General features: G+C 40.5%; 1 protein-coding gene across 11 annotated transcripts in view; it reads right to left on the reverse strand.

Annotated features, from left to right (window-relative positions):
* LIMCH1 (LIM and calponin homology domains 1) overlaps nt 1-13,691 on the reverse strand; it is a 165,746-nt gene that overhangs the window by 65,888 nt on the left and 86,167 nt on the right. For all 11 annotated transcript variants that reach the window (XM_042871926.1, XM_042871922.1, XM_042871921.1 and 8 more), the window contains one exon: nt 2,873-2,979. In XM_042871926.1, the coding sequence (XP_042727860.1) occupies nt 2,873-2,979 (107 nt within the window). The remainder of the gene's footprint in view (nt 1-2,872; nt 2,980-13,691) is intronic.

Raw genomic sequence — 13,691 nt, forward strand, 5'->3', positions numbered from 1 at the left:
CAAAAAGAAAATGTGTTTGTAACAATCCCACAGTGAAGTAGGGCAGTGCCAAAAATATTTCTTTTAAACTGTGTTGTTGATTCATTCAAAAAAGACCAAAGTCCCCACTGCTAAAAACAACTTTGCAGTTATCCAGAAGTTAGATTTTGCTCAGTGATAAATCACACAACTCGTATAGATTCTGAAAGCAACTGAACATGCATATGACTCCAAGGAAATCAATGAAATACAGCAGGTGTTTCTGAGGATACAAAGAACAAAGCAGGTAGATGAAGCAATAAAGATCTTGCCACAGACAGAACCTTTACAACAGAACCTGCTGTGTAAAGTACATTCTATGTTTTGAATGTACACTCTAGAACTCAGACTGGGCACCAGTTTTCATCAAAAAGAATGGAAGTTTGAGAAACAATAAAGCAGAAAGTTTGCATAACCATAAGAAATAATTCAAAATTCAGCAGATACTACTAGAAAAAAGGAAGAAAGAAAACGTGTACCGCATTTAAGTGCTGAAAAAAGAATATTTCTGATTTAGCACAGATTTTTTCCTTATTATTATGTAATAGAATTGTCAGTTGCCTTCTATATAATATGATCCACCCCAGCATTAAATGTTACCTGACAAAAAACAAAAATACTTAACTTAAATCTGCGAGAATAACAAAAGCCTAAATATAGGCAAAACTAAAACCAAGAGTTTTTGATAACTTTTTTTAAGCCAAAATTTTATCAATGGATACATATATGGTAAGAAATATAAAACAGCCCTACTTTTTAAAATAAAATAGTGGAAAAAAGTCTTGTTTAACAAATCAGGATGAAATTCTTTGCAGCATTAGCTCATAACCTTTATAAGTTGAATGATCCAAAAAAAATATATCTAACACGTACTTCAATTAGCACCTATATGAAAAAAGTTAAAAATCATCATTACATTAATCATGTGCAATAATACAATTTTTACTGTGTTTAACAAAAATAACCCAAAAGTCTTCAAAGAGGGGAAAAAAATCACCTTCCTACTTTGAGATCTAGCTAGATGAAGACAGTCTTGAACATATTTCTTTGCAACAGTCATGGACTTGGCTTGTACACCTCACTCAGCTACTCAGTGTGAACTTGGACAGTCCTGGGAAAACATTTGGCTCATTTCCACAGCTGCTTTCTCTGAAGAGTTGACGAGGGAAAGATATCCATGCCAGTGAGCCACTTCACATCACTTGAGCATCGCAGTCAGCTGTGGGATGAGGCAACTCTACAGTTTCTTATTCCTGGTGGAAAAGGTTTACGTGCTGGGTAGGTCTCACTGGAGCTGCTACCAGATGCTCTGCTATCCTCAACTCCTAAAGATGCAGCTTCTTATAAGGACCATTTATCTATGGTTCTGTCTGGAGATTAGGGACTATTTTGCAACTCTCTGCAGCCACTCACTGTCAATATTTCACAGGATGTCATGAAGAACATGGCAGTGTCACCAGATTTAGAACAAGGCTGGGAAAGCTCGCTGCAGACTCATTACATGGTCCTCTCTCAACGGCATATACCAGAGCCAGAAACTTGGAAGCAAACAAAAAGTAGGAGGCTGTTCCTCAAAGTAAAGAAAGAGGCCAATGTGATTTTCAGAACCTTTGAATTTTCCCAGACAGTACTTGAACACCATGAAAACTTGCCCAGCTTTCAATGCCAGAGGGGAAAAAACTAGAATGCTGCTGAGATTTAGTAAATTGTTTCCATACACTTTTCTAAAATGAATATGTCTGACCAGGATTTCATTAGCAATCACTTTGACCAAATGAAGTAAGATTATTCAATCAACTCCGCAGTATTTCCCTGTCTATAGAGCAATAACTTTTTTATATTACATGACAGATCTAAAAATGTTGCGAAAACACCTAGATAACAAGTATGTATCTTGTTAATTCTGTGAAGCAGTGTTGGGTGCTTTTGTTTTTGGGGCTGAGCAGTTTGACTGCCATTAGAATGAACTAGTAAAAAATACAATTTGATTTCTTCTGTTCCAACATGATAACAAAATCTTCCCTGAAAGGAACATTTTCTGTTTAAGGCCTCAATCTATGGCCATACAGACTAGGACTAAAGACTGTTCTGTGCTACCTTCAGCAAGACCAGTAATTCCTTCTGTGCCAGTTTCACATCTGTCTTTTACATCACTTCATAAATCAAATGTTGAAAATACAAGCATCTCACAAAGAGTGTACAAACCATTGCTAAACTGAACTAACTGAATTAGTTATTAAGAAGGAGAACCCCTTAGCATGTATGTGGTAATCGATGTGGTAGAAGGTGTGTGGCTTTGGCAAGAATTATCTGAATCAGGGTATTTTCAATTCATACAGGTTAGACAGAAGTCCTCAGCGCTAATACTGTGTCACAACTTACTGTTCTTGATAGAAAATAAACAAACCATTCTCACTGTCTGCATCTTGTAGAGTCTGAGAGGCCCATAAATGTCCTATAAGGCATCTTCAAAACAGTTATGCAACAACAGAGCAGTGATTTTTTTTTCCCCCCAGCTTACATAGTTTGTTAGTTGGATAGACAAAAAAATGCCATCAATTTAGACTCAGGAAACCACTTAAGTCCCATACAATCTTATTGTTTAAATTAAACCAGTATTTTAAAAGGGCTGTGGCTGCTTTCTCTGGGAAAAAAAATAATAACCTTTAAAGAAAGGCTGCTGAAGAGAACAATGTATTATTCCCAGTGCTGAAGGTTTCAAAAACCTCAGCTTCCTATTTGCTTTATGCAAATGACAGTTCCATATCCTCTTTGCCCGTTCTCAAGTATTTACCATCTAACTGCATGCATGTGAGGTTATAACAGGCTAATCACAAACTGCTGTTGTACTTACTTGACAGCTACTCTGTTTGAGGTGTCCTGCAGGTCACCAGGATCAAACAGCTGAGATTCCTTAAGTCCCAGCTCTTTGCAGCCTCTTAAGAATAAGATGATATTATCCTGAAATGAGGCACACACACACAAAAACAGTTTTAACTTTTCTTCAGTTGCAAAGGTCATCTTATTAAACCAACATCTCCCGAATTTAGTAACAGCTCTCTAAGAGTCACATTGTTAGCTAGGTGAAAAAGCAAAGCCATTGCCAGTTACGTAACTTAGGAAGTCCGTATAGGTTATGTTTGAAAACCAGACAAGTATTAAATAAAACTTTTTTTTTTTCCCCCCCAAATATAACTGCAACAAATTTGTTTTCTCTTTCCAAACCCAGATGTTGGCAATTTCTTTAAACAAAAAGGCCCTCCTAATTTCCTCACCTACTGCTGTAGGCTGTCAGCAGAATTTCAGTGTGTTACAAGCCAGAAAAGAAACAAATGGATTTCTAAAACAAGTGATTAAGGCAGATGTGGAACATCCACCACTTAAGCAAACAGTTCATAAAATGTGTTGTATGTCAATACAAACTCAAACCAGTTACTCCCATTACACACAACTGCCCACTTGCCCCTCTGAGCTTAATCACTCACTGGAAACAGAGGTAGGTGGTCTCTCCACAAATAGATGCTTGAAGCTACACTTCAGACAGCCACCGCCTGTTAGCAGAAGTAACCCCTCCCTTTGCAGTACTGTTCATAGAGGAGTTACACTGTTAGAGTAAGCTCGACCTGATACAAATCATTTTGAAACCAAAGAGGGCTGATAACAGATGGGTTTGTGTGGAGGCGATCAAATCTGCTTGTGTGCACATATGTCTACTATATATTTTATACTTACACATATGATGTACAATACCACCCTTTTATAGAACCAGTGAAGCTTTTATATGCAAGATAAGTGCTGAAGATCAAGAGAACAAATTATTAGATATATGTGCTGCTCAATCAGCAGATGCAATGATAGATGGGCAGACAAGTGAAGCCTCAACACACAGCTTGGCATCCTTTAAGGCCTCTCATGTAGAAATTCCAATTGGAGGCATCCTGCCCTATGGACTGAGAGGAGGAGCACCATGTGCGTGGTGACACCTGAACAACAGAGAATTCCACTTCCATAGAAATGAGGAAGGAAAGGCCAGAAGATACCGGGTAGCTCTCAGTGTATTCAGCAGGAGACCAAAGCCCTCCCTATGCTGGGTGGAAGGCTTTGTCTGTGTGCCCCTGACACAGCCTGGCAGGGAGCAGCCATCAGCATGCTAATCGCGGGGATTCTGCATGCCAGCACTCTCACACACAAAGCTTGCTGTCACCAGCCACCCCACACAGAAATAAGGACTTAGAAATTTAGAGGAGTCCAAATCTCTCTTTCTTCCCTGGCTGAAACTTAACAGCTCTGGAACAAAGCCAGAGGGAAAGAAATAGCAGTTGAGAGAGCAGAAAGCCCATAACCTTGAGAGACAGCATCATTCATGACATGAAAAGATGCTTGTAAAATTCTCCATCTGGCTTGCTGTTTGCATTATAATTTTTCCACAGTATTTCCAACTGCAACATGAATAACTCTTGTGTTTAGCCTTTGAAGGCGGGCAGTTCTGGTCAGTTCCAAGTGGTGGGTGGAGCAATGTGTAAAACTAATAAAATGCAAAAGCCTTTAAAACAAAAGTTGCCAACAACATTTCCTAACAAAAATATACAGGACACACACAGTACAGTAACCCAATAGGTTTAGAAAACAATCAAGGGAGGGGAAACTCCAGGGGTAACTAATTGTTACCATTTTTATGCCAGAAGTTCATATCCAAGTTATGATAAGCAGTAGCAAAAGTATCAGTCATTTGGCAGCCCTTTAGCTTGGACACACAGTCCTGCTGCTGATGAACAAATGTCCACTTCTCAAAAAAACCCCCAAACACAACAAAACAGTATCATAACCCTACGCCTGTTCTTGTACATGCTTACATTCTGATGGTCATCATAAAAACATTTGCCAACAGTCACTAGCACCATCACACAAACAGTTCCTTACACAGTTGGTGTTTTATTCTGGCATGAATAACCATGGATGTCAACAAGATGTGATCAGTGAGCACTGAAAGAAGTTTTTGCTTCTGTTAACAGTTTCAGAGTTTTTGTTAGTGATTCTAAAATTGGCAATTTATTTCCAAGGATTAAACAGTGACAACAAAAATTGCTTACAGGTGACAGATATTCAGGTCAAGCTTGCCTGTCCCCAAGTCAAAATGTACCTCACAACACTGCAAAACTAAACATTTCCTGGCTTGCTTCAGTACAGTTGAAACCTGTATTTTGTATTTACATTGAGATGCTGGAGAACAACACTCCTAAACCACTGAAGAGTGAAAGGAGTCTTACCACTAACACTTAGCTCCTAGGAAGGCTTTTCTTTTTGGATTAGCACACAATTCACTGGCCAAGTCCTGGTTTCTTCAGTTCTCAGAAAATTCTGCTTACATCTTTTGAGAGAAATTACAGCTCCGTATCTGTGAGCTCTAACCACACATTTTTTGTAGTCCCTTATAAAGTAGCACCTCTTTGTTGCTGAAAAAGGAAAAGGGTGCTGCATACACAAGTAGCAGTGCATCTAAAACACTCTTACCTTAAATAAAGGACTGAAAACACACATCTAGTGTGCGTGTCCAGCTCCCTACAACTTGGCAAAGTTAAACAAGGCGTGCAAACAGGTCGCAGAGCTGAGGCAAGAATTGCAGTCATCTGGCATGCCTCAGTTAGCAGGGCTGTATCCTTTACAGTGGGCTCAGGAAGCAACACTCACTGCCCCAAGGGGCAACGTGACCAAAACGAATTCCCTCCTACAAGGCAGTACCACATGATTCTCTCAATACACTAAAGGAAGGTGTCAGTGCCTTCCTCTCAGTGGTTCCTGGCTGCAGTAACAGAGATGGAGCAGATGAAGCATCAGTCACTTGGTCAGCACATCACGCACTATGTGCCCTGGGGACCTGCAGCTGCCTCTGGCTTTGTGTAATTTGGGTTCATGACACTGTTCAGAGACTCCCTTATATCACCTTCTTCTGGTTTTGTACTTGTACACCAAGTGGAAAAGCGAGCTTAAAGCCTAAGTTTCTTCCATTAATCGCACAAGATTTTAAAGCAGAAAAGTAGCTTTTATCTATGAAATTACCTCAAGCACAAACAGGCTGATTACAGAAGAGAAATGCTTCAGTGTGGTGACAGATAAAGGACACAAGCAGAGGATACACTGACAATAAAAACCAAATGCTTTGTGCTTGCCTAAGCAGAGTCCTGACAGTCATGATGAGGTCAGCACTTCATGCAGTGTCACTTACTTATAAGTACTGGAAATGCAAGAGTTATCAATTTTTTGCTGCCCTCAGTGTCAGAACAGAGAACAACCAATTGCAGATAACACATGCAGGATTGAAGGCAGAGGGACTGCACTTCCATGATGCTGGAAGGAGGGAGATTATAACACCTGCCATTTTGTTTGTGCTGTTCTTTAAAAGATGGATAACCTCAGTGCTGTGTTGGTGTGAAGGGACACGATCATTATACTGCATTAGGTAATTTTCCTAACACACAAAGTAGAGCACGAATCCTAAACCCTATAAAAACGAGCAGAAATTGGCAGCTGTGTAGGACAGACACCCTGGAAAGCCACCACAAATTCACACAGTAGCACTGCCAGCACACAAGATAGTTTGAGCTAGTGAGAATCAAATATTCACAGCAGGCAAATTCCCTCCATAGGATCTGCTGATCAGATGCAATGGAAAACTGCTTGAATTTGGCCCACTTCCATGGCTTTCATCTGTCACAATAGTATACTATGTATTCTTGCTGTATCCACACTGCAAACCAGAACTGCAGCTTACTGCTGTGGAATGATCATTTGTCAGATGCACCACAACACAGCCCAGATGAGATGCACAGATAAATGCAGGGCAAACAAAAGAAAACCGAGCAATATGTCTGCACAGAGCACTGGCTGAAACGCCACATGCACACCACATCTGAGTGCTGGAGATATGATTAGCTGCCAGCAGCACTGCCCGGCTCAGTGGGACAGCTGCTGCCAAACAGGTGGCCTTCTTCATCCCTGGAATGTTGAAATTTTCTCTGCTCCAAAATAAATTGCAGATTTCTAAAAATATCCATCTCCAAACTGCTTTTCTGAGCAATTTCAAATTCAGGCTCCTAAGAGCCTCGTGTTTACTCTCAGCGTTTCTTCCTCATTCCCTCATGTCTCCATTTTATATAAATAATTAATGACGATCATTTGTTTATGTAAAAGTGACGGATCTTGACAGATTCACGGGCTGAAACTAAACATACAAACACTTGATCCACATCCACCCAGCAGGAACTTTTACAAGAAAAAACAGGAATTTTTCATATATATAGAATCACAGAATCATTTGAGTTGGAAGGGACCATTACAGATTATCTAGTCCAACTCCCCTGAATATATTTTATTGTATACGGAGTATGGATGTACACTGTGCATACAGTAAAACAACACTTTCACCAAACACTTTTTTCTGTGATAGATTCCAAATCAGTAGATTGAAGCAACTTGATCACAGCCAGGACACATCCATTTAGGAACCTAGATAAAAGATAAAAGACTGCAGCAGAGCAGACCTGAAGGCAAACCCTATTGGGGCATTAAGGGGGGGTAACCCCCGACTCCTGCAAAGGATCCCAGCCTCACTTAGCCATGATCAAACACAACATGAGGAAAAAAGGAGAGAGGTGACCTTGGGAGCAGGGAGGGAAAGCAGAACTCACCAGCCCTGCTCCATGCCTCCTGACCTGCAGCAGCAACAGCCATGAGCCCGGGCTGAACAGCTGCCATTTGTGAGCACTACAAAACCTCCACCCACCTCTGTTCGTGTCTCAAATGCTCCAACAGAAATACTAAGAAATGCAGGCAGGACAAGAAGGAGCTGGCTCCTCTCCTTCCTGAGAGCAGCACTCCCCAGCACCCAGACAAAGAGAAAACAGCAGAAGGGCAAAGGAGAAAATGACTGCCAGGCTTGGAACCATGTGAGCCTCTATGTGAAAAAAATAGGCCCTGTGATGATTAGATTAAAACGACAAGAATAACACAGTGGTCAAAGATGAGGTTGCACTGTTCTGAAGGTGGGGCTGGAGAAGTAGCAGAGAAAAGAGCCAAGCGTGCCTGGAGAAGCAGCAGCAAGAAAGCCTGACCAGCAGCAGCTCTGAGGGCTCAGCCAATGGGCAGCGAGGACTGTCCTGGCAGAGAACGAACACCAAGCCGTCTCCTGCTCCTCTCTGGGCAGTCAGCAAGCAGGGGATGCATCTCATCCAAATTTTGTAACCAAAATCCCCCAAAAGGAATAGCCATGCATAATGAAAGGCAAACACAAAAATACAAAATGGCACAGCAGGTCCAGGGCAGGCAGTGAAAACCTCATGCTGGGTACAGGGTGACCGAAACACATCATATATCTTATTTCTGCAGAGTTTCAACATGAGCAGTATGGTATGATGTATATGGAGGGAAGAAACTATGGATAGGAAAGGGGACATATAACAGGGAGGAAAAGAGGGTGAGAGAAGGGGGTCCATTTGAAAGAACAGGAGCAAGAGCAGCCTCCAACTCAAGAGGCAAGAGCAAACCACATAGGAGTCAGAGGGGAGCACGCAGTATGAGCACAGGCCCTATGACTTCAATGATTAAGCAGGTCCTCAAATATCTCACTGCATCAGGTCATTATACCAAGGGCACAAATAAAGCATGTAAACAAATAGGAGCTCAGTCAGCACCCTAGTCTTTGGGGGGAGAGAGCAATCAGATGATGCATAGTTCTTCAGATTTGCCAGACCCAAGATACACCCAGAGTAAGAGGGCTTTGTTTACAGCAATGAAGACTGGAGTTCAGGCAGGCAAGAAAAAAAATCCCTAATCATTTTCAGACTACTCACTGGCTCTGATGCTGATGAAATCATAGCCACATGTCAGCATCCACCCTATCTTGGAGAAGAGGTGCATATCTGATGCCATACTTTATGGTAACAGCCATGCTAAGGCCAAGAAAGTGGACAAAATTTCCTTTCCCTCCCCCTCCATAGCTGTTTAGTACCAGATCATAGTGCTCAGTTTTTAAGTGTTTGGGCCTCATTTTCATGACTTCTGTTAGCCACCTTACACATTTTTGATAATAAACCTCACCAAAAACAGGGTTGAAAACAAGCTCCTGTGCAGTGAAGTGCAGCCAAGCACGCCAAGGCTTATTCTGAGAATTCAGCTTGCAAATTTAGAGTCTTATGGGTAAAAATACCAGGATAGGGAAAACACCAAGAAAATAAAAGCATAAAGAACCAAAGCCTGGTTCTTTCTACTATGATTGAAAGGACTGTTATTTACCAGGCTCTGTTCTGGTTTTTGGGCTATGGAGTATATCAGTAGAAAATTTACTGCAGAGAGGGTTGACCAGAGAAATACAAAAAAGAAGAGAATGAAAGAAACATCACAACAGCAGCGTGCAAACCGAAGCTCAGCATCTGTGGTGCATATCCCTTCTTACCAGCCTCCTGGCAATATTTGTGCTACCTGAAGGAGGGGGAAAAAAGTCAGAAATACAAATTCAACCTTCATTTTCAGTCTTACATTCAGGTACTGCATTATGTGTGTCGGGAACATGGCTAACCTAAGCACAGGTTTCATGAGCCTAGTGACACACTGCTTTTCTCTGAACGACTTCTTGGGGAAACTGGACATTTGCCGTTCTCAGTGCACCCGTGGGGCAGCTCTCTCACGACTGCGCTCTACAAGAAAATGGGCAAGAAATTCACAGCTATAAAGAAAATGCTGGTTTCAATGTTTGATTTATTTGTGTGATTTAATGTCAGGACACAATGAAGTGTTAAGAAAAGTACTCAGAATGTCAGTCTGCTCCAAAGATCTCAAAGGCAGTCATCCCCAAACAAACTACTTTGACTAAATTAAAATATGCTGACTTTAAAACTAGAGCTATAAATCATAACAACTATTAAATCACAGTAAGAAAGCTTATCAATCTGCGTATGAAAAGAAGGAATTCATAGATGAATAAAGTTGAATTACCTCCTGAGTTACATACCCAAAAAGTTCACCCCTGGGAGTAATCTCAAGGAACACTGCTAACAGCTTATCCTCCAACACAAACACATCTTTTTACAGACAGCAATCAACTACAGTCAAATACTGCTGAACAAACCTTTACCTCTCCCGACTGCCAATCGTGTGCTAAGCCACAGCACAACAGATGTTTCTCAAAAGCTATTTATAAATGTGGTTCCTGCTAAGATGTTGTACTGCAGTAGTAATGACGATTAGTTATGTGAAACAAGTTTACGCACTAAATTTTTCCCCATGTTTTCCCTAAATGTATTAGTAGATCTATTAAAAATACTGTATTTTCTCACAAAGTCAACCTCTCTTTCTCTGACTCCAAATTCCAAGTTACAGGGGATCATTTTATCACATTCGATATTTCAGGACGCTGTTATCCAATGCCTGCTCTCTATATTTTGACTGTGGAGAAAATAACCTGATTTTCCAGGAAGAGGACTGTTGCCTACTTCATTGAACCATGACATCCAGCTTGTCACAGGTCATTTGAGATGCAGTAGGGCTAGTGGAAAAAGAAAACTAGGAAAAATCTGTGCATCATGAGCCTCTCCACTTGACAAGGTGTGTCTGATTAATTACTTGACTAGCGAGATCTATCATCATTGAGTAATGAATTAGCATAAGTAACTTAAAGCACATCTGAAAAAATGCTTCTCAACTTGTCATCACTACAAAAACTGTTTTTAGTTTTTCTCTCTCCATAATCAAAGCAGATAGCAGGGACAAAAAGAGTAACTGGAAAGAAGCAACAGGAAGATTTAAACCTGACAATATTCTGAAACATGGGAACCTAATCAACCATACCAACTCAAGATGTTCTATGATTCTATAATACTGTGGTTACATACTCTACCCTTGTCATTTATGTGCTGTCTTCCTATTCAGGCACAGAAGCAGATCTCATTCAAGTCATACAGTCTTGGAAAATACAGGATTTTTATAAAAGTATGTGCATCTTGGTGGAGAAGGCTTTGCTGCATCTGTCTGTATTCAACTAGCTGAGCATATAACATTGGAAATCCATTGCCATAAAATGGCAGAAGTTTCATACAGTATATTTTTAAGCTTTGAAACTGCAAAGGTACATAAGAAACAGGTACTTAAAATAGAACAATTTGACGTGAAACTTCTGAAGGTGAATGAATGCAGCACCCCATTCATCTTTTCTAATAGCAGCAACTATTAGCATGACTTCACATTCTTGTTCTTTTCCTTTACAAGATACGTTCTCTTTTGCTTGATATGTTAAACAAAGCTATCTTCTCTTTAACTCCAGCAAGCAGGAGGAGTTGGCCAGCACTCGGACTCCTCTCAGCAAAGACAGCAATCAGCTATGCAAGGTTCAGGATACTCCACAGTCAGAGCAGTTGGGAGGCTTCTGCATCCCAAAATCTAACTACAGCTGCTGTAGGTGGGCCTCTAAAGACACAGTAAAGCTGCCTGTGGGAGCTGAAGGCCTGGCAGTAGTTGTTAAGATCAGACCAAATCTCTATTCCCGAAGGCAAACAGCAAAATAGTGAAACCGCCAAGGAGGACTCATTCCTGCTCAGTTCATGACCTCTGCAAAAAAAGCAACAAATTCCTCTTCTCGTTTCAAATTAAACATCTACTCTTTATTGCCAAGGAATATGTTTTAATAATCTGGGGTGTTCAAGGTTTGATAAACATCAGAAATCTCTTTGCTGCTGTTACATGATACCTGACACACATTTCCCCCCACTCACAGCTTTGCATTTTCATGCCAACATAACATAAAACATTCTGGACTTCTTTAATGTACAGGTTGGGGTTTCCTTGCAAATACTAAAAAAAAAAAAAACTGCTCAAGTCCAAATAACATTTCTTTTTCCTAATTGACTTTTTATGCTGAATGAAGTTCCGCAACATTCCAGTTGGAAAGCCTACAGTATTTTCACTTTCAGCTAGAAAAAAAAAAAAATAATAATAATAATTTCACTTTCAGATGGCTAGAATGAAAGGAAGAAGGAGGAAATAATTCAGTTTCTTTCTAGTACGTTTTACAGAGAACCAAAATATCTGTGCAAAAAGATCTTGAGTAAGTCAGCGCCTACTCTGAACTTTGATATGTATTTTAATTGCCTAAATTATTGAGTACCACCACCATTTATCTGCTGTTTCCTTCTCAGATTTGAAAACATCCATTTGATGTTCAGGTAACATTTCCATAACTGACAGTCATCTCTGATTATTGATTATTATAGATTATCTCCAGTTTTGGATTTTTTACAGTAAACATTCAAGTCAAGATGAGCTACCCAATAGCTTGGCAACAATTTACTTACCATCCCTTTTCAGCTTCTAGTAAAGCCCTCCCTAGATGGAATTTGAGAAACAACACAGCTGCTCATGAAGCTAGAGTAACTGCAAATTGAGGTGAAGTATGCAGAACAGCCAACCTAAATTACTACTTTTGATTAAGTCTACAGAGACCATGCAAATGTACTTTTGAAGCTCTATTTGAAAAGCAGGAATCATGGACTGCATTTGGATGGCAGAATAGTTTGCAGGGTAAGCTTTCAGGAAGAATAAAAAGTAGTACAATAATATACAGTATTTAAGAATTTCTGTAAGTTTGTGGGTATAAAATCAAAAGGGAAAGAAAGAAACTCTTCTTTAATACAGTGTCTTCCAATTGCAAGGGTTTCTCCCAGCTCTTTCAGAATGGTTCTGGTTCTTCTGGGCAGTGGAATGTAAAGCAGAAAAAGATATTTCCTCAAACAGCACAGATATTGCTGTTGTTTCACTTATTGTGAGCGCACCGGAGGTACATTTTAGGTGTACTGCTACATTCAATTCTCCTCCAAGAATGCAAAAAGTAACAAGAGTAGGAGAAGGAATACATATTACACCAAGTCCTACGAACTGGAGCTGTGGGGTGAGAGCAGAGAAATAGCTTGTCATGTGTGTTGGCGGTGGGAAAAGAAAGGGGAAAAAAGTCAGCTATCATTGATAAATCATTCCCATAATTTCAGATTATATCATAGCTTCCGCACTAACTAGACTTAAGATGACCTTTTGTTTGTAGAGGAAAACAACCAAACCATGCTTACACTTCAGTTGTGAGTAAGGCTAGCAGTGATGCTCATGAATCTTACAAACAGCAAGCTTCCAACTTCTGAGCTGATAAGAGCATATAAAGGAAAAGGGCAAACTTAAGGCAACCATCATTTTTTTCTTTACTCAACAGAGGGACTTAGACTACAGTTAGTTGATCAGAGAGAGGTGTATTTAGACAGCAGAAGCAGCAGAGTCCTGCAAGATTATCCAAAGCTTCACGGACCATGAAAGCAGCTGTACTGGCTTCAGAGCCAACACAAATCGCCAGCAATTTTGCTGATTTAAAGCACTGCAGAGCCTCAGGCCAGCTTACATCTCCAAACTTCTCCTGCAGATACAGATTTCTGGAGAATGCAAATGTTACACACGACTACCCAAAATCATCTCAAGGCCAGCCTTGCCTTTGGCAAAAACCTCTACACTGGCCTTCCTAATGGTTAGGGAGTATACACAGGACACAGTACACGATGCTGTGACTGAATGCTGCAGTTTGTTCAGGCTCAGAACTGTGCTCCAGCTCATCAGCTCTTCCACCTGCAGACCCTACATAGGGCTTACAA

This window comes from Lagopus leucura, unplaced genomic scaffold (genome assembly GCF_019238085.1).
Source record: "Lagopus leucura isolate 7727_CA_CO unplaced genomic scaffold, USGS_WTPT01 Super-Scaffold_100004, whole genome shotgun sequence".
Classification (NCBI taxonomy): Eukaryota; Metazoa; Chordata; class Aves; order Galliformes; family Phasianidae; genus Lagopus; species Lagopus leucura.